The 23,786-nt window shown below is 44.2% G+C and overlaps 2 protein-coding genes across 6 annotated transcripts in view; one reads left to right on the top strand and one right to left on the bottom strand.

Moving 5' to 3' along the window:
• LOC144987110 (uncharacterized) overlaps positions 1 to 23,786 on the bottom strand; it is a 463,057-nt gene that overhangs the window by 247,889 nt on the left and 191,382 nt on the right. The gene's annotated exons all lie outside the window — the stretch shown is intronic.
• The window catches only part of LOC144986832 (NACHT, LRR and PYD domains-containing protein 12-like), a 457,161-nt gene continuing 451,411 nt past the window's right edge, over positions 18,037 to 23,786 (top strand). For 2 of the 5 annotated variants that reach the window (XM_078935137.1, XM_078935148.1), the window contains exons 1-5: positions 18,040 to 18,265; positions 19,000 to 19,137; positions 19,214 to 19,342; positions 19,874 to 19,993; positions 20,429 to 20,484. In XM_078935137.1, coding sequence (XP_078791263.1) covers positions 19,926 to 19,993; positions 20,429 to 20,484 — 124 coding nt within the window. In that variant the 5' untranslated portion in view covers positions 18,040 to 18,265; positions 19,000 to 19,137; positions 19,214 to 19,342; positions 19,874 to 19,925. Of the gene's footprint in view, positions 18,266 to 18,999; positions 19,138 to 19,213; positions 19,343 to 19,873; positions 19,994 to 20,428; positions 20,485 to 23,786 lie in introns of all 5 variants that reach the window. The other 3 variants (XM_078935133.1, XM_078935135.1, XM_078935142.1) reach the window with 3 other exon arrangements.

Here is a 23,786-nt window from a genome sequence, read left to right on the forward strand (position 1 = left end):
GTTGTCCACACTTTGGACATCTCTTCTGTCCCTCCTCTTCCTCTGATCTCTGTTCTGTGGGTCTGTCTCTTCATCTGTAGTTGATGTTGATTCTTCATGTTGGTTTCCTTCTTCATCCTGACTATCAGTTACATTAAAGCTCTCCAGTTCCTCTTTAATCTGTGGAGGTTCTGGTTCCTCCTGTTCCACTCTGAAATTCCTCTGCTGGTTGCAGAGATCTTCCTCTTCAGTCATCCAATGCTGGGGGAGAACTGCAGGAACACAAACACAACAAGGAGCATTTTATATGTTTCCTTTTGGGTTTTTTCAAGCATCAATAAACTATGTGATCATTGGAGAAAATGCCTGAGGAGTCTGGAGGACCAGAAGAGACTAATGGAAATAAATATATATGCAGAGGTGGGTAGTGACAAGTTACATTTACTTAAGTAACTTTTTGGTGAATTGTACTTGTGAGAGTAAGACAAGGCAATTTATTTGTAGCACAATTTGTCCACAAAGTAAAACAGGAAAATGATTGGTTTATCCCCCGGGGGGTAAGTTAGTGTAGAACCACCACTGAGTGACAGACGGGTCCCCAAAAAGAAGAGCATGAAGCTCAAAGGGCTTCTCTGTTTCTTTGATGAAGGTCACATACCTATGTGGTGTAGCTGCAGCTGTGGTTTCCAGATGACATCCAGCAGTCTGCGCTGACGACAGAGCTCCTGCTCGTACTGGACGATGGTTCCTTCACAGAGTCTGCAGATTTCTTCAGCAGCAGCAGCTAGTCGCTCGCTGATCAACTCTCTCAGAGACTGAAGGGAAGACATGGTTCCTGCTCAGATCTTCAGCTCCAACTCCCACAAACACCGCCGTCCTCTTCACTGCAGCTCCGATAGATCATCTGCTAGTCTCACAATCACAGCAATCCACGTTGGCCTTTGTTGCCGTCTCGTCCGGCTTTCGCAGATTCAGATGGTTCAGGACGTCTGAATATAACTCACTGTTCATAGGTGAGTTATAGTTTGTAAAATGAAACCAGGTTGGACCTAGTGGAAATGCACCAGACGAATGTGACAACTGAGTCTCAGTTGTGAGCCTAAGACATTGTATTTCTATATTTAATTTTATTTATTTATTCATTTATTTATTTCTGTATTTCTTTATTTGCTTTCTGTCTAGCCTCTACCAGCTGCAACTCAATTAACTGTTTATTGACTTCTTCCTATTTATTGTCTTTTTGACATTAAACATTTAATCCACAATTGTTTCTCACTTTCAGGTGCATTTGTTATAGTTTGGGTATGTTAGTGTGAGTTTGTTAGTTTGAATCATATTATCATACCAACTCCTAGTCTGAAGAAACATTAGTTGTTTAGTTAACACTGTGCAGACACCGTATCCTCTGTTTCTATTGAATGACACCAGCATGCATACACACTCCTCTACACCATTTGCAGCTAATTCCAAACAAAGCGCTCTGACTGCATCTCCCTGGGAAACTCAAGGCTGCAGACCTGCAGCTGTGAGGAGAGGCTGAATCTCTAGGATGTGGGTCCAAACAGTATCACTGATTAGAATTTATCTACAGCACCGTCAGAATGAATGTAAGCATTGTCTGTCCAAACCTCAAAATCTTCTTCCCTTTTTTATTTAATTTATTTATCTTAAGTCTTATTATATCTATTTGAGTGTCTGGAAAAGCTGGGCATGAACTAACAGCATTTCTATGCAGTGTGATTCCAGAAAGAGTTTCCTAACAAACATCCATCTACAGAAATTACATCACCTGTTGTTTTATTAAAGATTTAGGAACCCCTAAAACTGCAACCTTCTGTTCATCCAAAATAGTTTTTTTATATATTAAGTATATATGTGTGTGCTGTACGTCCATCATCCTGTTGGATAAGCAATCCCCAGACCAACCTGCTTTGTCACAGTGTATCTTAGGTGCATCTTAGGTTTCCGGTTCCGGGTAACACAGCAGGACGCGTGGCGTGCCTCTCTGCCAATACAACCATCTTCAAATTACTTAAAAAGTTGATTTTCTCCAAAAAACAGAGCTGACCATGCCCCCGAAGAAAACCCAGGAATACGAAGACCTCAAAAAGACTCTTGATGATATTCAAGCCACGCTGAAATCCTTTATGGACCAATGATGGAAGAGTTCCGAAGATTTCGGGCTCAAAACGAGCATCTAAGAAAACCGGGTCGAGATTCTGGAGAAAAGACTGGACGATGTGGAACAGCAGGTAAGGATGAATAATGTCATTCTCACTGGAGTACAGATCAAACCTCGAACAAAGCTGACAGCAGGAGCTAAAACAAATAATTAATCACTTATTGAAAATTGTTAAATTGATTGACTTTTAATGATATTACTTCACTTGCTCCAAAACTTGATAAAATGATTCAAAAATCTTTCCTAATGTAGCATAATTTTGCACATGTTTTTAACTTTTGATACTTGATGAAATTTTGCTATGAAAATTCCTGAAACAGTGTCGTGTATTTTACTGATATAGTATTATGTTTTAATCATATGAATGACTTTTATAAGTAACATAATCTGCATATATTTCAGATGACTGATCTGCATTTGCCATGTTGATTTCTAAAATAGTTATTTTTGCATAATAATTAAGTAATTCATTTTTGTCATGTGCTTTATTGATACCTTATGATTCTTAATTCTGTCTGATAAAAACTGGGAACCGGATATTGATAAATCATGTAATATAATGGTTACAGTATAACGGGGTGGGATTATATAAGTTCACTTCCTTCCACTCCCTTTCAAGCAATATTTATTAATATGTCTAATTATCCTAAATTTGATTAGTTACTGTATGAATGTATAACTGATGATTGTAATGTTTTTGTGTATTATTTCTACTTAATTGCTTGAAATAAACCATTTCAAATCAAATCAAATCAAAAAATCAAATCATCTCATCCTCCTGTTTGTTCTGACCCCCCAGAGGGAAGACGTTGTCTTTCTTCACTGCTCTGTCCTGTCAGACGTCATCAGATCCTCCTTGCTGTGTTTCATTTGCTTCTGCATACGCTGGTTCCCCAATGACCTCTGACCTCCTGCTGTCCCCAGAGCCCCTGCTGCTCTTTATCTCCCTTTAGCCATGTCACCAACACAACTCCAACTAAACACACACAACTCCAACTAAACACAAACACAATTCACACACACAACTACAAATGGTTTGTTAAAATGCAGACAAAGCAAAGAGTTATACAGTCCATAACTTTTAATACAATCAAAACTTCTACACTAAAGCACATAATACACAACAAAGTGTAGAAAGTGAGTTTTACTGCCATAAACTTCTGGAATTCCTGGATGAGAAACAGACGTGCAGAACACAACACAGCTACACAAACTGTGAGATGTGATGAGCTGCAGCCCTTAAAGTTAGGATTATGACGGGAGAGGATCCACTATTTATTGTTTTTTTTGTTTGTTTTATTTTTTAAAATGTATTAGTATACTTTTCCTGAATGTTTGTCTTATTTCATAAATAATTTTATTTCTTTTTTTTTCTTTTATTAAAAAGATCATGAAGGAATTAAACTTTATTCATGTAGAGGTTTACATCTCCTTGAAGGTGCCAAAGGACTTCACATTCAAAACATGATCTAAAATGGGAACAAAAGTTTTAAACCAAAGACTCTAGAATATTCTCTTTTAGAATATAATTTTCAATCCAAATGTTTTCATCTACATTCCATGTTATATCATTCTCACTCCACACATCTGCTCCTGTCCGCCCTTCTATCCAATTATAGAACCTAATGTCCCCCCCCCCCCCAGTTAAAATAATTGCCCAGTGAGTATGTAGTTTATATTATTATTATTATATTATATTATATTATATTATATTATATTATATTATATTATATTATATTATATTATATTATATTATATTATATTATATTATATTATATTATATTATATTATATTATATTATATTATATATTTATTTAGTATGTAAGTAGCATTAACCCTCATGTCCTCCCCCTATTTTTTTCTGTCTTTCTGTCACACACACACACACACACACACACACACACACACACACACACACACACCTGCACCTTCCTCTCTGTGTTAAACCTCAATCCTCATTTACAGAATAATATTACAAATATTTCTATTCTGATTTAGAATTCCTCAACAACATTGGACAACAACATGCATTCTGTCCTTGGGGGGTCCTCACCTCCCCGGGACAACAAACCCAGTGAACCAGCCTCCCGTCAGAGAACTGTTGGAGTTTCCAAACTCTAGGACACTTCATCACTTTTTCTTTTTTCTCTTATTCTGTAAACCTTATTGTCACTTTTCTTGAATAATCTAATTTTCCCAAATGTACAATTCTACAATTTACTGAGTTACTCACTTTGAGGACATCAGACACTTGGTTTGGCTACGCCCAATGCAGAATTTGATTGACAGGTTTCTGCTTACCTTTGTAGGGTTCACCCGTGTCGTCAGTCCACTGAGAAACCCTTCATCCAGGCCAAATTTAATCCAGAAAAACTGTCCTCAACCCCCCCGTCTGTGCCTCCAAATTGCTGCCGTCTCGTCCGGCCTATTCCGATGGTTCAGGACGTCCAGAAATGAAATGTGCAGAAATGAAAAGACACACAAGAGTCTGCAGGAATCTTCAAACCTTTTCCAAAAGGGCAGAGGTGGAGAAACACGACCTGTTAGGCTCTGTGGCTGTCCTCTCTCTCTGTCCTCAAGGCTAAAAGGCTTTTTTATTATTCAGTAAGGGAAGATGTAAACATACTAGATACGTCATTAGAATGGTGTGTTTTTGTCTAGTCTGCATTGCAGGTGTTGTGGTTCCATAAACACTCCAGTACAGAAAGAAAACAGAGACTAAGGTCCAAAACAGGCCTACTGGTGACCTTGGTACCTATTATCTGTTACTGAAGGCAGGAATCAAGCAGATTTCTGAAATACAATATACATGAATATATAGAATCCATTAAATGCAGAATACCAAGAACATAGAAAATATAATAGAACCTCTGTTCACGTCCACAAGATCAATGTATTTATTTTAAAAAGCACAAAAGCACGTCTCTGTTTCTGTGGTGGGGGTCAGGTGCATGGGGGGGGGGGGGGGGGGTGTTGCTCCTGGATCTTTGTCAGACTGGGGGGCTCTTGGATGCCTGGATCGATCGGGTTACTGCTCTGTCTGCCCCTAGCTCTGGGGTGTGGGGGGGCCTCCTGCCTCTGCTGCAGCGTTCAGTGTGATCAAGGTTCACTCTGAGAGACTCACATTCATTCACCCACCTGCTTGTTCAACTTTACACTAATACAGACATGGGTGTTGTTGTTGTTTCTCTTTTTCTACCCCCCCCCCTTTCATGAATATTGGTAATGTGAATATTGTGTGTACCTGTCTGTGTGCAGAAATCCTGGGAGATAAATCTTTAAACATTGATGTATGATTATACTTCTAACCTGCAAATAGTTTTGTGCTGATTATTTTATGTAATTAACTGACGACACTTTTATGTTTTAACTTTGTATTATACCATGGTCCGTGTGAATACTCGATTCTGATTGGCTGCTGGGTATGCGTTAAAACCTGATAACCGCACGGTGAAAAAAGAAGTTCCGGTCACATATCACTGCGCTAGAATAAACTTAAAACATACATTAAAAGACGTTATTTCAAAGTTTACAACAACACAGCAAAAGTCATGAGTGATTTCATTGTTTCTTTTAACTTGTTCGGTGAATTTGATAATTTTGATGACTGGGATGCAGCCACAGAGAAAGAGAGACAAGAACATCAAAAGAGGGAGAGGAGACACAAGGAAGTGTCACCGGAAGAATTTAACTTTTTGGAAGATGACAAGGATGAGATAAACACAAAGAAAATCACGAAATGGGCAGTTAATATATTTCGAGAATTCCTGGCTCAAAAAAACATGGATATCAACTTTGAAAACTACACTGCCACCACTCTCAATGAGAGTCTGCGGCTTTTTTATGCGTCTGTTCAGTCCACTAAGGAAGGAGGAGAGTACAGTGTTGCCAGTCTGAGGAGCTTGAGAGCCGGCATCAATCGCCACCTAAGAGACGTCAACATCATCAGCGACACCGTGTTCAAGAGCAGCAATGCGGTTTTTAAGGCAATAATGAAGCGCTACAGAAAGAGTGGGAAAGACACCAGCTCCCACCATCCTCGTATTCCTGAGTCGGACCTGGAGAAAATCAGATGCTCATCTGCGCTGTCTCCCGACACGCCCCTCGGCCTCGTCAGAAAGGTGTGGTTTGACATCCAGCTGTGTTTGGCTGGACGTGGGAGGGAGGGGTGCCGTGAGCTGACCATGGCATCTTTCAGCATCCACAGAGACGAGGCAGGCGCGGAATACCTCAGCCTATCACATAATCCGGACACTAAAAACCACAAAACTCCAAACGACCCACACAAGCAAAACCTAAGAGGTTTTATGTTTGCAAGACCCGGGGATCCTCTGTGCCCAATACAAAGTTTCAAGAAATACATCTCTAAATGTCCCCCAGATGCAAAATCTTTTTATCTGCATCCGAAGCGCTCCGTCACTGCAGCAGCTGAGGTTTGGTACTCCAGGGAACCGATGGGTGTCAACTACCTGGGAGCAATGCTAAAAAAAATTAGTGAAGAGGTCTGTGCATCTACATAGCCCTGTTTTGTCAAACCTCTCTTCCTCTTTTGTAAATTGCCTGCATGTTTATGATTGTTTTTTTTAAGGTGGGTCAGTCGCAGATTTACACAAACCACAGCCTGCGGAGCACGGCTGTGGGTCGACTCTCAGACGCCGGTCTGGAATCACGCCAGATCATGTCTGTGACGGGGCACCGCTGTGAAAGCAGCCTGCAGGCTTACTGGGCTCCGTCACTCCAGGAGAGGAGAGAATGGAGCAACATTTTGTCGTCCCGCAATGTCGCCACAAGGGAGTTCTCATCTGGGTTTGCAGATTCTTAGTTGGAGGAAAACTTGGAGCAAATTCTTCCCAGAAAAAAGATTTTCTCTGGAGTGAATTGACATGAACAGAGTGAGTTTGGACTGAAAGCAGCAACAGGGAGGAGATGTTAGACCTTCATCAGAAAACAGCTTTCTGGAGGAGTTGGAAGACGTCAACAGTCACAGTGATGGTGAGGAGGAGGAGCTAAGACTTCCAAAGTCAGAGCTGAAGATGAAGAAAGAAAGAAAAAGTCTCTCTAAAGTTTCATTCTGACAGCAAAAAGGCTTCAGGAGTTTTTCCTCAGCTTCTCTTTCTCTCTCATGGATTCCAGCAGAACTTTGGTCTGCAGATCTAGAAATCAGCTCTTACTGATTCTTCTTCAGCTCAGAGATCTGCAGATCAAAGACCAAAGCCTGAATGCAGACATTAAAGGAGGGCTGTTCTTGAGGAGGTTCTGATCAGGAACTTCTCGTGTTTTTCTCTGCTGCTTCTTCTCTGAGCTTCAGTCCAGTTTCTGTCCTCATTTAGTCCAACTTTAGCCTGAAGCTCTGCAGCACATTTACAACAGCAAACACGTTGGAATCACTTCAACTTCATGACACTTTCCAGTCAAAGGAATCATCAAGATCTTTCTTTACATCTAGAAACTCTTCTCTTTGTTTGCTCCAAGGCAGTTCCATCCTTAAGCTTCATCAAACTCAGCTGTCAGAGAGTCAGGCTGAAAACCAAAAGATCCTCACATCAACTCTGCAGATCTTCAACCTGGAGGAAAGGGTTGTCATGGTGACCTACAGAATTTACACTCACAGCTTCCAGAGCGTTTTTGAGGTGTCATCATGGTACGGGCCAGAGGACTGCAAGTTCAGAGCTGCTGATCAGATCAAGTCATCAGTGATCTCAGAGCTCTGAGATCTTTCTGCAACACCAACATGTTCTTTGTTGTTTCTGTTGACCTTTGATGGTTTGTGAGGAAACATCAGGAAATTCACTTTCTTCTTCCAGACTTTTTCACATTTCCACTGAACTCAGACATTTAAAGCTCCTTCAGGCCAAAATTCCTCCTTTGGACCATAAATAGCCGATCATTGGAGACGTTTGACCAAAAGACTCACATTTGTTCTTCAGTTAGTGAGGAAAAAACCAGGAAGAAACCTGCAAGTTCATCCTTCATTCTTCTTCCACTTTAGACTCTTCTTCACAGCAGAAGAACTTCCTGAACTCTGAAGAAAACATCAGAACAGAGACACAGCGACACCGTGTGGACAGTTGAAGAACTTCATGATGTCACACAGAAAGAAACCAGTGAAGAACAAACCTGCAGAAGACAAACAAACATCTGGATCAGTGTCTCCTGTTTCTTCTGCACATCTGGATCCTCCATGAAGAAAATATAAAGCTGTTCCACCACCAAACACTAGGAGGAGCACTGAGGTGGAAGAAACACCAAAGAGTCTTAGAGGGAGCGGGGAAGTGGAGCGACCTTTGACTTTAGAGAGAACTGAAAGAAGAAGCTTTGAAAGTGGAGGATGTTCTGCTCAGATGAAGCTCTTTGATTCTGTCTGCAGATGATCTGTGGCTGCAATGACAGACCTTCATGCACACGTTCACACGCGTGCACGTTCAATCCAGCGTGTGCGTGAAGGTTGAAGGCGCTCTAACGGAGAGCTTTGAGGGGGAGAGGAGAGAATCAGAGCTGTCCTCTGAGCGGTTCCCTCTATGTTTCAGCCAATAGAATGCATGCTGAAAGGAAGATCTTAATAAAGTTTGGCCTCAATTACAAAAGGGGTTTATTCAGACATACCTTTGGTTTGTCTGAAGATTAATAACCCCTCTTGTTAAAGTAAAATATGTCCAACCCAAGAGGCCCTCAGCTCTCATCTGTCTGCCTAGCTGTTGGACAGGACAAGTTAAAAAAAAAAAAAAAAAAAAAAAAAAAAAAGGAAGGAAGATCTGAGGCCACGCCCACTGAGGAGGAGGAGCCTGTTCCACAGTAGGAGGAGCTGCAGGTTCCAACAGGAACTCTGTGAGAAACAGCATCTGCAGCTGAAGGAAAGCAAACAGTGTTTTCTGTCACTGAAATGTTGCTCTGTCATCTCCTCTGTGATGACCCTCCTCTTCATCACAGATGAAGCTCCTCCTCCAAGTGTCTACGTTTGTTCTCCAACCTTCTGCCGGTTCCTGATCTGCTTCTTCCTGATTGGTCAGAACCTTCAGACCCAGATTCCTCTGCTTTCTTCCCAGAATTGCTGGTTCTGCAGCTTCCATCAGTTTCTGTTTCACTTCCTGTCAGATCAGCACTCCCACTGCATCAGGATGAAGACCAGGATCCACCCTGATCTTCATCCTGTCTCCATGGATCCAGAGTCTGCAGGACGATCCACAAACATCCTGCAGCATCTGAGAGGCAGAAGGGCTGGAGGAGCACGTGATGCTGTAGTATCGCGAGAGCCGACGAGAGGAGTGTGGTGAGTTTACTTGGCGGCGCGTAAGTTGTGAACAAACATTTTTGATTTATTTAATTACACCGCCATATTTAAATAATCCAGAAAGTTTAAAAAATAAAAATCTGAAAAAGTTTGTCAAGCATTTGCCAGCCTGGATGACCTGGAGGACCTGGAGGATCTGGAGAATTACATCGACGAGTGTTTCAATACCTGCCTCATGAAGAAATCCAACACCGCCACTCCGTCCACCAAACGCAACCGTCCCGAAGACTCCCCGGGGGCTGTCTCCTCCCCAGGCAGCAACATGAGTGATATCCTGGATTCAATTGATAAAAGGCTCTCCAGCCTTGATTGCCGTTTAAATCTGCTGGAGATCCTCCATAAGGAATTCCAAGGTCTGCGAGAGTCTCTGGAGTTCAGCCAACAGCAGGTGCAGGAGCTCGCAGCGGAGAACCAGGCCCTCAGAGAGACCGTGAAGATCTTGGGCCACGACACCGCCCGTCTCTCTGAGGAAAACCGATCCATTAAGGAAACCCTCCTGGATCTTCAGGCGAGGAGCATGAGGGACAATCTAGTGTTCGCAGGGATTCCAGAAGAGGCAGGGGAAGTCCCGGAGAACATTGTTAAGTCCTTTATAGAGGTCCACCTGAAACTCCCCAAGGAAGAAGTCCAGAAGATCTCCTTCCACAGGGTTCACCGGCTCGGAGGAAAAAGGCCGGACAATCAGCGTCCCCGTCCTATTGTTGCTAAATTTGAACATTATAAACAAAAGATGCAGGTAAAAAGCAGAGGGCGCGAGCTGAAAGACACACATTATAGCGTGAATGATCAGTTTCCAGGCGAGATCCTCCGCCGGCGGAAAATCCTCTTCCCGCTGAGGAGGAAGCACCTGTCTGCTGGAGCACGCGCGGTGGTTGCTGTTGATAAACTTTTTGTGAATGGCAAGCTGTTCCGGGACCCAGAGGTAACACCCTGGCTGTGCTGAAGGCTTTCAGAGGCGCACTGACATCTGCGCTGCCCAGAAGAAACCCGCAAACTTATTTAACTAGGAAATAATCGGATCATCAATAATCCACACCTCTCAGGAAAAGTGTTTTTTCTTTCTCTCACATTCATGTTTCTGTTGTTGTTTCGTTGTTTTTGTTTTTTGTTCTTTCTCTTTCCCTCTCTCTTTTCTCTTGTCCCCCCCCCTTCCCATGTCCTCATATGTGAATCAGGTAAAGTCAACGCAACCATGGTGAGTATTTATTTATGCACGGAACGGGCGCGCGCGCATACTAGCGCGCATAAGAGCATGCACACGCGATCCCGCACACACACGTTGATAAACTGCAAAAACCTCACTTAGGCTCACACAGGACGCACGTAACATGCAGCTCATAGCCAAGACACGTTCATCCACAACGCATAGCGCTTGTCAGTGTAGCAGGTACGCACAGCGGGCACGCGCACACGGACGGGCACACGCACTATTTAGCCTTGCACTCTCCCGGTTAGAACAGCTATGAACAGTCTTAACATCGTTAGCTGGAATGTGCGTGGACTTGGTTCTGGGCCAAAGAGATTGAAAGTGTTAAATCACCTGAATGATCTTAAAGCAGATATAGCTCTGCTGCAGGAGACCCATTTATCTTTATCAGCTGGTCATCTCCTGTGCTGTTCCCAGTATCCAGCTATGTATTCTGCCAGTTTCAACTCCAAACAAAGAGGGGTTGCAGTTTTGATTAATAAAAATGTTACATTTACTCATAAGGATACAGTTACTGACCCAGAAGGCAGATTTGTAATCATTAATATATCCATTCAGAATAAAGACTTTTGCATCGCCAGCATCTATGGCCCGAATGTTGACGACTCTTCCTTCTTTCACAGATTCTTCACCTCACTCTCAGTTCACTCTGACTCCACAATCATTATAGGAGGAGACGTCAACCTTGTTTTGGACCCTGAACTTGACAGACTCAGCACAGCAGCAAACCAGCGTACATGGCAGTCTGCAAGTATTCTAAAGCGGTACATGAATGATCTGGGTCTCTGCGACGCTTGGCGCTCATGTCATCCAAGCACTAAGGGGTTCACCTTTTTTTCTCCAGTTCACCATTCACAATCTCGTTTAGATTATTTATTAGTCAGTAACTCCCTTTTGAAAGAAATTAAAAGTTCCAACATTCATCCAATTATTATCAGTGACCATGCACCAGTTTCTGTTACTATTTCAAGGGAAGTACCCAGACCCTCGGGTTCAACCTGGAGGTTTAATACGTCTCTGTTAAAAGACCAGGACTTTATTGAATTCTTTAAAAAAGAGTGGGCAACCTTCTTAGAATTCAACGATACTTCTGAAATATCACCAAGTATTCTTTGGGAAGCAGCAAAAGCAGTCATGAGAGGGAAAATCATCTCTTATTCAACGCATAAAAAACGCAAGGAGAAAGCAGATTTATTAGAATTAGGAAATAAAATAAAAACTCTGGAGACTGCTTATGCTGCTTCTGCACAGGAACACATACTGGGCGACCTGAAAAATTTAAAACTGCAGTTAAATGACATCATCAATAAACAAACACAATTCCAGATACAAAGGCTTCGACTGGAAAGATTTGAAAACTCAAATAAATCTGGCAAATTTCTAGCTAATCAGCTTAAAATTAATAAAGAAAAATCAACAATCACTTCGATTATGGACCAAACAGGGAATGTCACCCATGACCCGGTAAAAATTAATAATGCGTTTAAAGACTTTTATCAAAACTTATACACTCCACAGATCAATCCATCAGAACAAAGCATCAACTCATTTCTCAACAATATAAACCTGCCCAAGTTAAACGAAGATCAAATCACAAATTTAGACTCTCCGCTCTCGTTGTCTGAGCTTCATGAAGCTCTGTTACTTATGCCTAACAGCAAAGCACCAGGACCCGACGGCTTTCCTGCAGAGTTTTATAAGGAATTCTGGGAACAACTGGCACCAACGTTTTATAAAACGGTAAAATTTATCAATGAAAGCCAATCTCTACCACCTAACATGAACTCTGCCAACATTATCCTTCTTCTAAAACCAGACAAAGACCCCACGAGTCCTTCAAGCTATCGCCCCATTTCTTTAATTAATGCAGATGTAAAAATTATCTGCAAAGCACTAGCACAGAGAATAGAAAAAGTCACTCCTCACATAATTGACTTTGATCAAACTGGATTCATCAAAGGCAGACACTCGGATGACAATGTCCGCAGACTCGTTAACATAATAGACTTTGCCACCATCAAAAACCAGGAAATGACTATACTATCACTGGATGCTGAAAAAGCCTTTGATAGAGTAAATTGGAAGTTCCTCATTGCTGCCCTCCATAAGTTTGGGTTTGGAGAATCATTCATCAATTGGATCAAAATATTATATCACAACCCCAATGCATCAGTTAGAACTAATAAACAGACTTCCAACAGGTTTTTTCTTGGAAGAGGAACTAGACAGGGTTGCCCACTCTCCCCCTCGCTTTTTGCAATATTTATCGAGCCTCTAGCTGCAGCAATAAGACAGAATGAGAGTATTAAAGGAATTAAAACCAAACACAGCCATCATAAAATTAGTCTCTATGCAGATGACATATTACTGTTTTTAAGTAATATACATTCTGTAAATGAAACGGCAACAATCATTAATGAATTCTCTTCTATATCAGACTATTCCATTAATTGGAATAAATCTGTTTTATTACCACTGAACAGTAATGCGGAGCAAGGACTCACAATACCAGTTAAATCAGGCAATATAAAATATCTAGGTATTTATTTTTCCCCCAAAATATCAGAACTGGTGCTGCTAAACTACACCCCATTACTGAAAAACATACAGGACGACCTAACACGCTGGACCAACCTGCCTTTGTCCCTTATGGGCAAGGTAGCCACGGTTAAAATGAAAATCTTACCCAAAGTTAATTATCTCTTCTCAATGATTCCCACACAACCGCCATTAAAATGGTTCAAAACATTAGACTCATCCATATCAAGCTTTCTATGGAACAATAAACCTGCAAGAATTAGTCTAAAAACTTTAAAATCTGCAAAAAGCTGTGGAGGATTAGAATTACCTAACTTCCACAATTACTTTCTTGCAAATAGATTACAATACATCTTAAAATGGTTAAAAAATAATCCAGAAACCAACTCATGGTTAGACTTGGAACAGGCGTTATGTGGAAAGATCAACCTGTCAGATCTTCCATTTATTAGTCAAATAGTTAAAAAACAGGATTGTTTCAAAAGTATTAATATAAATGCCACTTTAACAGCCTGGTGGGAATTTCTCAAAATATCAAAATCATCAATTCAACCGTGCAAAATGACACCCATCTGGAACAACCCAGACATCCTCATAAACAAAAAAATTATCCACTTCCCAGCTTGGCAAGCAGGGGGCATAAAACAATTAGAGCACATAATTATTGATAGAAGATTCATAACTCCCCAGGAACTTCAAGACAAACATGGAATATATAACTTCTTGGAATATCAGCAACTTAAATCAATTATTACTAAAAAGTTTAAATACAGAGACAACGATTTAAAGCTACCAGATGTAGTTACCACTCTGATCAATTTCTCAATGAATAAAACTCTCTCCAAAATATACAAACTTTTATGTAATTTAGATAACAATATTTCACTTCCGACAACAAAATGGGATGCGGATTTGAGCATCAGCACAGATGAAAGTTTTTGGTCAGAACTTTGTCTAAACACCTTTAAAATGACAAAAAATCCAAATCTGCAGCTAATCCATTTCAAAACTCTTCACAGAATTTACTACACTGGACAGAGGATGTTCAAGATGGGTCTCAGTAACTCAGACATTTGTCAGCACTGTGACAGTAATCTACCCGACAATTACATGCATGCACTATGGTTCTGCACGCCTGTCCAGGCTCTCTGGCAGCAGGTATGTGCCGATCTATCAGTCTGGCTTAAGGTTTCAATCACAGCTTCACCGTCACTTTGTGTGCTTGGTGACATGAGTGCCATCGATGTAGAAGGAGGATTAGGCTCTATCATTTTCATAACTCTTTGCATTGCTAAAAAAACTATTTTAATAAATTGGAAAAGCAAAAAAAATATAAATATAAGTCAACACAGAAATCTGCTGCTTGATCATATCAGCTTGGAAAAAATGTCAGCCCAAAGTTCAACTAACTTTGAAAGAACTCGGTCTCTCTGGTCTCCCATAGCTAACTCCGTGACTTAGGGGGTGGGGGGGGCATGGTCGTCGCTGCTCCTTGCCCTTCTGCCGTGGGCCGGGGTGGGGGTCGGGGCCTCCGGTGCCTGGCCGGGGGTGGTGGGGGCTCCGTTGGTCGGGGGGTCGGGTCCGGCGCCTGGGTGGGGCGGCCTGGGGCGCTGCGTGGTCCTCTGGGCTTGGGTGTGGGGGTGCGTGGTGGGGGGGGTGGGGTGGTGGTCTGGCTTGGCTTGGGGGGGTGGTCCCTTTGCCTGTGCTGGGGGGGGTTGGCGGGGGGCGCTGCTCGGGGGGGGGGGGGGCCAGCGGCGCTGGATGGGCTTCCCGTCTACACCTGGGGCTGGGATCGGCCCTTCCCTGGCTCTGGGGCGGGACGGGACAACCCTCTTGGGGCCCCCGGTCGCTCTGGGTATCATCCGCTTCGGCTGCGGGGTCTGGGGGTGGGGTGGGGTGGGGGTCTTGTCGGCCCTGTCCTGTGGGGGGGCATTCTGGGGGAGGGGGGGGGCCACTATTGGTACGGGGCAGGGGGGGTTGACGGGTCGGGGTCTCCGCTGAGGCCATCGGCGGTTTCCCCGTCCGGTTGGCTGCCTCGGTCCCGTCGAGGCCTGACCAGAGCTCTTCTAGGGCCGGCGTTTGGGGGTGGGGGCCTGGGCTTGCTCCGGGGGGGGCCGGCGCTTTCTGGCTCCCCTCTCTCTGTGTGGGGGTGGTGGTGCTGGGCCTGGGGTGTCTGCGCCTCCGGGGGTGGGGCCCCGGGGCTGGGTGGGCCTGGCCCCCTTGCTGGGGGGGGGGGGGGCGGGGGACGGCTGTTTGACCACCGGGGGACAGTCTATCATCTGTCCCCAACTTACCCCCTTCCTCATATAACCTCATAATAGGGTGAGGGGGTGGGGGGCTTAGCCTGCGATGAGCCTTGGGGGGGGGGGTTTACTAGGCAGTGACCCCCCTCCTGTGGTTGCCGTATGGAGTGGGCCCCCCCTCTTTCGGTTTTATTTGCACCTTAGACATGTAGGGCCCTTGGTAGGGGGGGTGCTTGGACATCACTGCCAGCAAGCAGCGGATGTCCTCCTAGCACCCTACCCGCCAATTTTAACCGCACCTTAGACATTTAGGGCCCCTTGGTGGGGAGGGTGAGGGGACGTCACTGTGAGTAATCAGGAGACGTCCCCTTAGTGCCCTACCCGCCAATTTTAACCGCACCCCCCTTAGTACACACACCCCTCCCCCCTCAATATATACATCCCAACATAAACACACACACATGCACACACACACTCTCTCAAACACACATACACGCACACACATTTTGCAAGGAAGGTGGGACCTAGGACCATCTGTCCCCTGCCTCTTCCCTGGTGGGGGGTACGGGCCCCTTTGCAACGGCGGCTGTGTCCCCGGGGTGCTGGCTTCCTGGGCCCGGCGGTGCTCTCTCCGCGCGGTGGGGGGGTTCACATTACATCTGAGCCGGGGGTGTTCGTGTCCCTGGGGGGTGGGTTCTGGTCCTTGCTCCTGAGTGCTGGGCCCCGCCAAATTTCCAACTGTGGCCGAGCCTGGTCGGGCCATATTTACAACACCCCTTGTGGGCCCTCTTTTTTCCCCGGGGTTCCCCCCTCCTGGGCGGGGGCGGCGGGCCCCTGCCTCGCTCCTCCCTGGACCAACCGTTGGCCGGGCGGATGGCTGCCTGGAGTGCGGAGTGGGTCTCCCTTGGGGGGTCCTGGCCCGTACCTGGGGTTGGGGCGGGGGGATGCCCGGAACTCCTGGGTGGTGGTGGGGTGCTCGTCTGGGGCTGTGGGCGTCCTTCTCCGGTGGGGCCCTGCGTTGGGTTCTCCCGGCGCGGCGGGGGGGCTGCTCTCCTGGTTGGGCTGGGGCGGCGCCCTCTTTCCCTCCGTGCCTCCCTGCTCTCTGGCTCTGGGGGCCTTGCGGCGGCCCTGCTGGCCCTGGCCTGGGTGGCGGGCTTGGTCGCCCGGGCGGCGGTTGTTCCCTGCCGGTTCCCGTGTGGTGTTGGGGGGAATCCGGCTGCCGCTGCTGGTGCGGTGGGGGTCTTGGGGTGGGGATGGCTGGGCACTCTCCCTCCTTCTTTTCACGTTCCACCATCCATTTTAGAAGAACATAAACACTCACCTGAGCACAGGTGTCAGCTCAACAGACTGAATGACTGAAATATTTCACACTAGTTGGTTTTAAGGCATAAGTATGCGTGTGAACACTATCTGTTTTGTGTACATGTCGACAGGTGGACATTTTTTGCAACTAACAGGTGTGTTTATAACATTTGAGTGTGTGTGTGGACAGGCTCCGCCCTTTTTTTTTTTTTTTTTTTGTTTTTTTTTTTACATTTGAACCTTACCATAATGATTAACAACCAGTAAACTTGTTGCTTTATGCTGCTTCATGGTCTTATCCCCCTTCCCCTCCAATTATCACCCCCTACCCCCCCTCTCTCTAACGTCCCTCTTTCTTCTTCCCCTCTTTCCTTTTCCGTCCGGTCCAACACCAAAGATTTTCAGACATGTTTGAAATTAATAAAGTTTGGCCTCAATTACAAAAGGGGTTTATTCAGACATACCTTTGGTTTGTCTGAAGATTAATAACCCCTCTTGTTAAAGTAAAATATGTCCAACCCAAGAGGCCCTCAGCTCTCATCTGTCTGCCTAGCTGTTGGACAGGACAAGTTAAAAAAAAAAAAAAAAAAAAGGAAGATCTGAGGCCACGCCCACTGAGGAGGAGGAGCCTGTTCCACAGTAGGAGGAGCTGCAGGTTCCAACAGGAACTCTGTGAGAAACAGCATCTGCAGCTGAAGGAAAGCAAACAGTGTTTTCTGTCACTGAAATGTTGCTCTGTCATCTCCTCTGTGATGACCCTCCTCTTCATCACAGATGAAGCTCCTCCTCCAAGTGTCTACGTTTGTTCTCCAACCTTCTGCCGGTTCCTGATCTGCTTCTTCCTGATTGGTCAGAACCTTCAGACCCAGATTCCTCTGCTTTCTTCCCAGAATTGCTGGTTCTGCAGCTTCCATCAGTTTCTGTTTCACTTCCTGTCAGATCAGCACTCCCACTGCATCAGGATGAAGACCAGGATCCACCCTGATCTTCATCCTGTCTCCATGGATCCAGAGTCTGCAGGACGATCCACAAACATCCTGCAGCATCTGAGAGGCAGATCACCTCCAAGAAGACTTCTGCATCAACATGTCAATCACTCTGAAGTCCCGCCCCTTTCCACACATCTGCTGTGTTCAGAAATTAGAGATGAATCCTAATCAAACCCTCAGAGCCCAGAGTATTCTGGGAAATCATCTACAGTTTTTTGTGAATTCACTTTGTTTCAGTTCAAGGAGAAGATCCAGAACCGAGACGAGGAGCTGAGACGTGGAGACTTAAGAGGAAAGATCAACAACCTTCATCTTCTCTGCATCTTCCTCACAAACAGCAGCTCAGTGTGAGGAAGAGGAGCCACCGGGTCAGAGGTCATGTGATCAAGTAACAGTAACATCCAGGAGAAAGACTAAAGCTGATTGGTCCAACATAGAACACTCAGCAGAATCAACACAACATGAGGAAGTGATGTGTTATTAAAGCAGAAGAGGAAGAAGCAGAATCTCTGATCTGAGCTGCAGCTGCTTCACACGGTGAGAAAAGACAAATCTAAAGAACTTTCAGGAAAATCTACTTTCTTTCTTTGTTGAACTTTGTCTTCACTAACTTGACTGTTTGTCTCTGAATGTTTAGAGAAGATCTTTCTCTACAAACTCATCTCTCTGCTGTTTGATGATTTGATCTCATTACTGATCAACAACTGAGGATCAATTCTCACTTATTGATCAGTTTCTGTTTCACCGATTTATGGTGAAAATTGAGACAAATTGTGTTTTTATTGTAGATTTTCACAGAATAAACTGTTGATGTTTACAGAAGTGAAAATGCTGATTCATCAAAGTGGTTCAGATCAGCTGACTGCTGCTTCCTGTCTGAACTTTCCAGAACACAGACAGAAGAAAGAGTTTCTGTCAGAAACACAAACCATCATGAAGCTCTGGAGGTCAAAAGTTTCAGTTCTGACTCCAGAACCTTCCTGTTCTCCTCCATCCAAACCTGTGTGGAGGTCAAAGTTCATGAGAACGTCTCTGTTGGAGCTTTGAGAGGAAGAATTCGTGTCTTTCTTTGTTTTCTCCTCATTCTTTGATTTCTGTCTGTTTTTCTTGATGCTTCATGTTTCCTGAAGTGTAGAAACAGGAAGTTTGTTGGAAGTGACTGAATGGAAATGTTGCTGCTGCAGCTCCATGTCTCCACCTGGTGGAGGGAGAGCAGAAGTGCAGCAGCTGATGGCAGCTTCCTTTGATGATGATGAGGGTTTCCTCTGCAGGTGAAGGAGGAAGGTGTGTGTGAGCTGATGTGGATCCAGAGAATCCAGCAGCATGGATCAGTGGGAGGAACCACAGGAGGGAGCCCCTCCCTCTTAAAGCAGAGATGGTAACCATGACAACCAGAGCAAAGCTCAGAGGTGAGATCTCCAACTGTCCATGATCTTCTCCATGTCAGAGCTCAGGACTCACACCAGCAACCTTCATTCTTCACAGGAATCAACCTGGACCTGGATCTGGAGCTGGACCTGGACCTGGAGCTGGATCCGGCTGTGGGTCCTTCAGGAGTGACAGATCAAAGAACTGGAATCCAGACTTCAAGGACATCCATCCAGGAGTGGACCAGTGAGTGTTTGTCAGAGTTTTTGGAGGCTGGATTCTAGTTCAGATGATCAACAGTTTTCAGATGAAGGACTTGAGGTCTGGTTCAGTTCTGGATCTCTCTGATCAGACTCACTTGGAGCATCATGTGTGTGATGAGATCTTTTCAGTTGAGTCTTCTGAGAGTCTCTGAGAGACATCAGAGATGTTGGAGAAGAAAACATGTTGACTGCTGACTCTGACTGACAGCAGCTCCAGTCTAATGAGAAGAATCACTGCAGACTCCTAGGATTCAGATTTTCATGCTTTCCAAACATCACATTGTTCTAGTTTGACTTTCTGCTCTCAGAATTTCTACATTTCTACTTGGAGAATTGGAATCAGCTTTTCTAGAAAAAAGTCTGGTTGAAACATTTTCCCTCCAACTGGAAACTGTTGATCCAAACATGTCATGTTATTCCAGACTAAACAGCTCAGTCTGTGTTCATGTCAAAGTCCATCAGCTGTTCATGAAGAAGCAGATCCTCCAACACTCTGATGCTTTGGTGTTTGCAGAGGTCAACAGGTCACACAGAGAGTCCAGTCTGCAGCCTCCAGCTGTGGCTCCATGAAGAGTGACCGGTCCAAACATCTTCCTCCAGAGTTCAGAACTGAACCAGGACCTTCAGACTCACAGTAAGAAGCAGTTTCTAGTGAACAAAGCAGAGTTCAGCTCTCAGCAGGAATAACAATGTTCTCATCAAGAACATCAGCTGATTGATCCAGGAAGGTCAACCATCTGCTGTGAGCGCTTTAGGTCTGAGAGGAAAGAAAAGAGTTGGACAACTCTGGAGGACACAAAGCTCAGTCTGTGAGGATGAAGCAAACAGTTGAACATTTCTCTGACCTCAGTCCAGACATGAGCTCCAAACACAGCTAACGCATCATTTAGACCTTCAGATGGACTAGATCTGCTCTGGTTTCACCTGGAAACACATTTGCTCACATTCAGCACAGTCTGGATCACAATATCTGAGTCTGAAGATCAGAGGGGATCTGCTCCATGATCAGAGTTAGTCTGGAACTTCCCACTGACTGCTTTGATTGTTGTTCACTAACGTTTCTCCTTAGTGTCCACAGAGAGAAGAAGAGGAGCGGACCCCAGTCTGCAGAAAGACCCAGAGCTGGTGAGTTAGTATGGAATTACAAATCTGCCATAAATTGAAAGGGCATAAAGACAACTAAGCAGGCGTATTTAGGAACTGAGTGAGTGAACCTTAAAACCGCGCAGGCGCAATTCTAACTGAGTGTGACCGAACGCCCTCTTACATTTGCACCTCAAATGGAGACTGGATTTCAGAGGTTAAAAATATACATTTTATTAAAAACTTGACACAAGTTCCTTAAAAGAGATGGTAAAAATAGACTCGGACAGTTGGACCGCTCTCCAACACTGCATGAGGGCGGCTGCCTCCAGGATTGCCTCAACCCCACTGCACTGGCGGGTAGCCACAAACACCACCAAGGGAGATCTATGATCCAACTCTCACCATGAGTACCTGCTCAGGGCCCAAATGCACACAAAAACACACCACAACCCAAACAGTGATTAAAAGAAAATACAAAACAGAAGAGGTGCACCTGAGCAGGTCACCACTAATTTATGGGCTGAAAACAAGGGGGTCCCCCTTACACAATACTAAATATGGCACCCACCGGCTACCATAAGGATAAAAGGAGGAGGCAGCCACCCTCAGCCAGGTCCAGACACCAAGATACTAAAAATGAGCACAAAACAGATTAAAAAATGGATAAAAGCAAGAGTGTCAAGCTTGATTAAAACATTAAAAACAATGACTAAAAACACTAAGCAAAACAGCAGTGGCAACTCTGCTTGAAAAAGAAAAATAAGTTAGTTCTCCCCTGGGACAAACATGTTTTACAAACCCTTATGTTACCTCTCATGCCCCAGGGTCAGAACTCATGCCACCACCTGTTAATATAAAATAGAATTTAAAATGTTGCAAATTCAAATGCTTAAAAACTTTAGTAAAAGGACTCAAATGATTAAAAGTTTTAGTAAAAACGGTCCACATGTCAAGCTCACCCACCAATGCCAAACCAGGAAACCAGCATCTAGATGGAACTCCCACTGCTTTATTTATCAGCCTTGTGAGCCAATCACAGCTCAACAGACAGGTGCTGGCCATGAATGTTCATCTATGGAACACCATGAGGGACAAACCACTAGTCATGGGACGAGCGACACTGGTGCATCAGCACTGTGCCGAGAGCTCAAGAGGGAAACCTCGTATCGGTGCGTGTATTGCTTTAAGAAAGAATCACGTGACCGATACAGGAACTGTATCGTTTGGATGTGCCGCGCCAAAGTGTGTTTATAAGGACACAAACTGTATCAACATGTCGTGGGTTTGTCGGATGGAGTTTTGCTTGATCATGGATCGTCCTAGGAAGTTTTCCCCGGTGTGGAATAATTTTGATCTCGTGACGCCAAACAAGGTAAATCTTTTTCTCCTTTATATACTATTTTTTAAGGTGGCGCATTGGATTCACTCACTTTATCAGTTTATCAAGTGAATGACCTGTGATACATATGATAGTCAGTTAAAGAGCCTTACAGTTGCTTTATTCATGTTATCATTTAATTATGAGATCCTGATCTCGTAATCATGAGATAGGGTGTCTATTTTGTTTTTAACAAGTGAATGCAATGTTCTGGTAAGAGGTTTGAATTGTTTTCAGATAAATTAACTTTGTTATGTTATTGTAGGTGAAGTGTCGGCTCTGCTCCACAGAGCTATCTTACATCAATAAGAGCACTTCATCAATGCTGAGGCATTTTACAGCTCGGCATGGCAATGAAGAATTGGCAGCTACTCGTGAGAGTACCCCAGGTATGTTGAAATTCTCTCTAAAAATTGTGCTAAAAAAACATGCATGCAAACAGACAGGCTCAAGGCCTGGTATCGAACCTCCAACCCTCTTGCTGTGAGGCGACAGTGCTAACCACTACACCACCATGTCGTCTTATGTCTATTTGAAATTGTTTGTAAAATGACAGTCCTTTTATTAAGCTTTTGACAAAATAGTTCCTTTTGGCTTGCAGTTCCTAACAAGCAAGCAGTGGATGAGGCAGTGGTCAATATGATCATCTAAGACTGTCAGCCACTCAGCTTTGTTGAAAATGAGGGATTCAGGGAGCTCCTGAAGCTTATTTTACCCTCGTATGCTCTACCAAGCAGAAAGGTATGTTTAAGAAATTTTTATTATATGTTTGTACTAACTATATAACTATATTTTATTGGTGTAACAGTATTTGTATGGTTATTTTCAGACCATCAAGGACTTGGTGAGCCAGAGATATGAGGAGGAGAAGGAGAAAACCAAAAAGGATCTCTAGAGTGCCGTTGCTGTTACTTTAACAGCTGATATGTGGATGTCTATGAATATGGAGGCATATCTAGCTGTTACTGGCCACTATGTGGACAAAGAAAGCCATAAACTCCATTCATCAGTCTTGGCAGTGCAGCATTTTCCTCAAAAACACACAGCAGAAAACATCGCCACGGTTAAAAGGAGCCTCATGGAGGAGTGGGGCATAGCAGGAAAGGTCAGGTGTCTTGTCACTGATGCAGCAGCAAACATGGCTGCATGTGCTCGAATGCTGCAAATACGGCACACCATTTGTATAGCCCATTCCCTAAATTTAATTGTGAGATAATCATGTGATCAAATCCCAGCAATAACTGAAATACGCAACAAAACACGACACATTGTGACATACTTTCGATCGAGCGTGACTGCTAAAGAGAAGCTCACTCAAATACAGCAACAGCTGGGAACACCGGGCCATAAATTAATCAATGAAGTGCCAACACGATGGAACAGTACCTACCAAATGTTTGAGAGAATGACTGAGCAGAAGGAGGCAGTCTGGGTGTCACTGGCCTCATTAAAACCTGACATCACTCCACTGACTCCAGAAGAATGTCAGATCATTGAAGAGATGCTCAGGGTTCTTGCTCCTTTTGACCAAGCTACAAGAGAACTGTCTGAGGAAAAAAGGGTCTCTGGGTCGAAGGTCATTCCCATGATGAGAATGCTCCACATTGAGCTTCAACGTCAGGCCACAACAGTGACAAAAACAGCTGCTCAGCAACTGGCTGAAAACCTGAGGAAGCGGCTAACTGATGCTATTTGCGGCATGGAATCTCTCAGTGTGATGACTCTGGCAACTCTGTTAGATCCCAGATTTAAAAAAAATGGATTTGTTAGCCAGCAAAAGGCAAGTGAAGCGGTGAAGAGACTGCAGTCAGAATTTGCAGAGGAAATGAGGTCCCAAGAGCCTGACCCAAGAGAAGAAGAGCCTAGCTCTTCACATGGGTCAGAACCCAGTTCAGGTATGAAAATACATTTCTGTGGCACTTTGTGAAATGATATATCATGTGATAGTAAAGTAATGATTAAC

The sequence above is a fragment of the Oryzias latipes genome, chromosome 2 (assembly GCF_053564925.1).
Source record: "Oryzias latipes strain Hd-rR chromosome 2, Olatipes_Hd-rR_3.1".
Taxonomy (NCBI): domain Eukaryota; kingdom Metazoa; phylum Chordata; class Actinopteri; order Beloniformes; family Adrianichthyidae; genus Oryzias; species Oryzias latipes.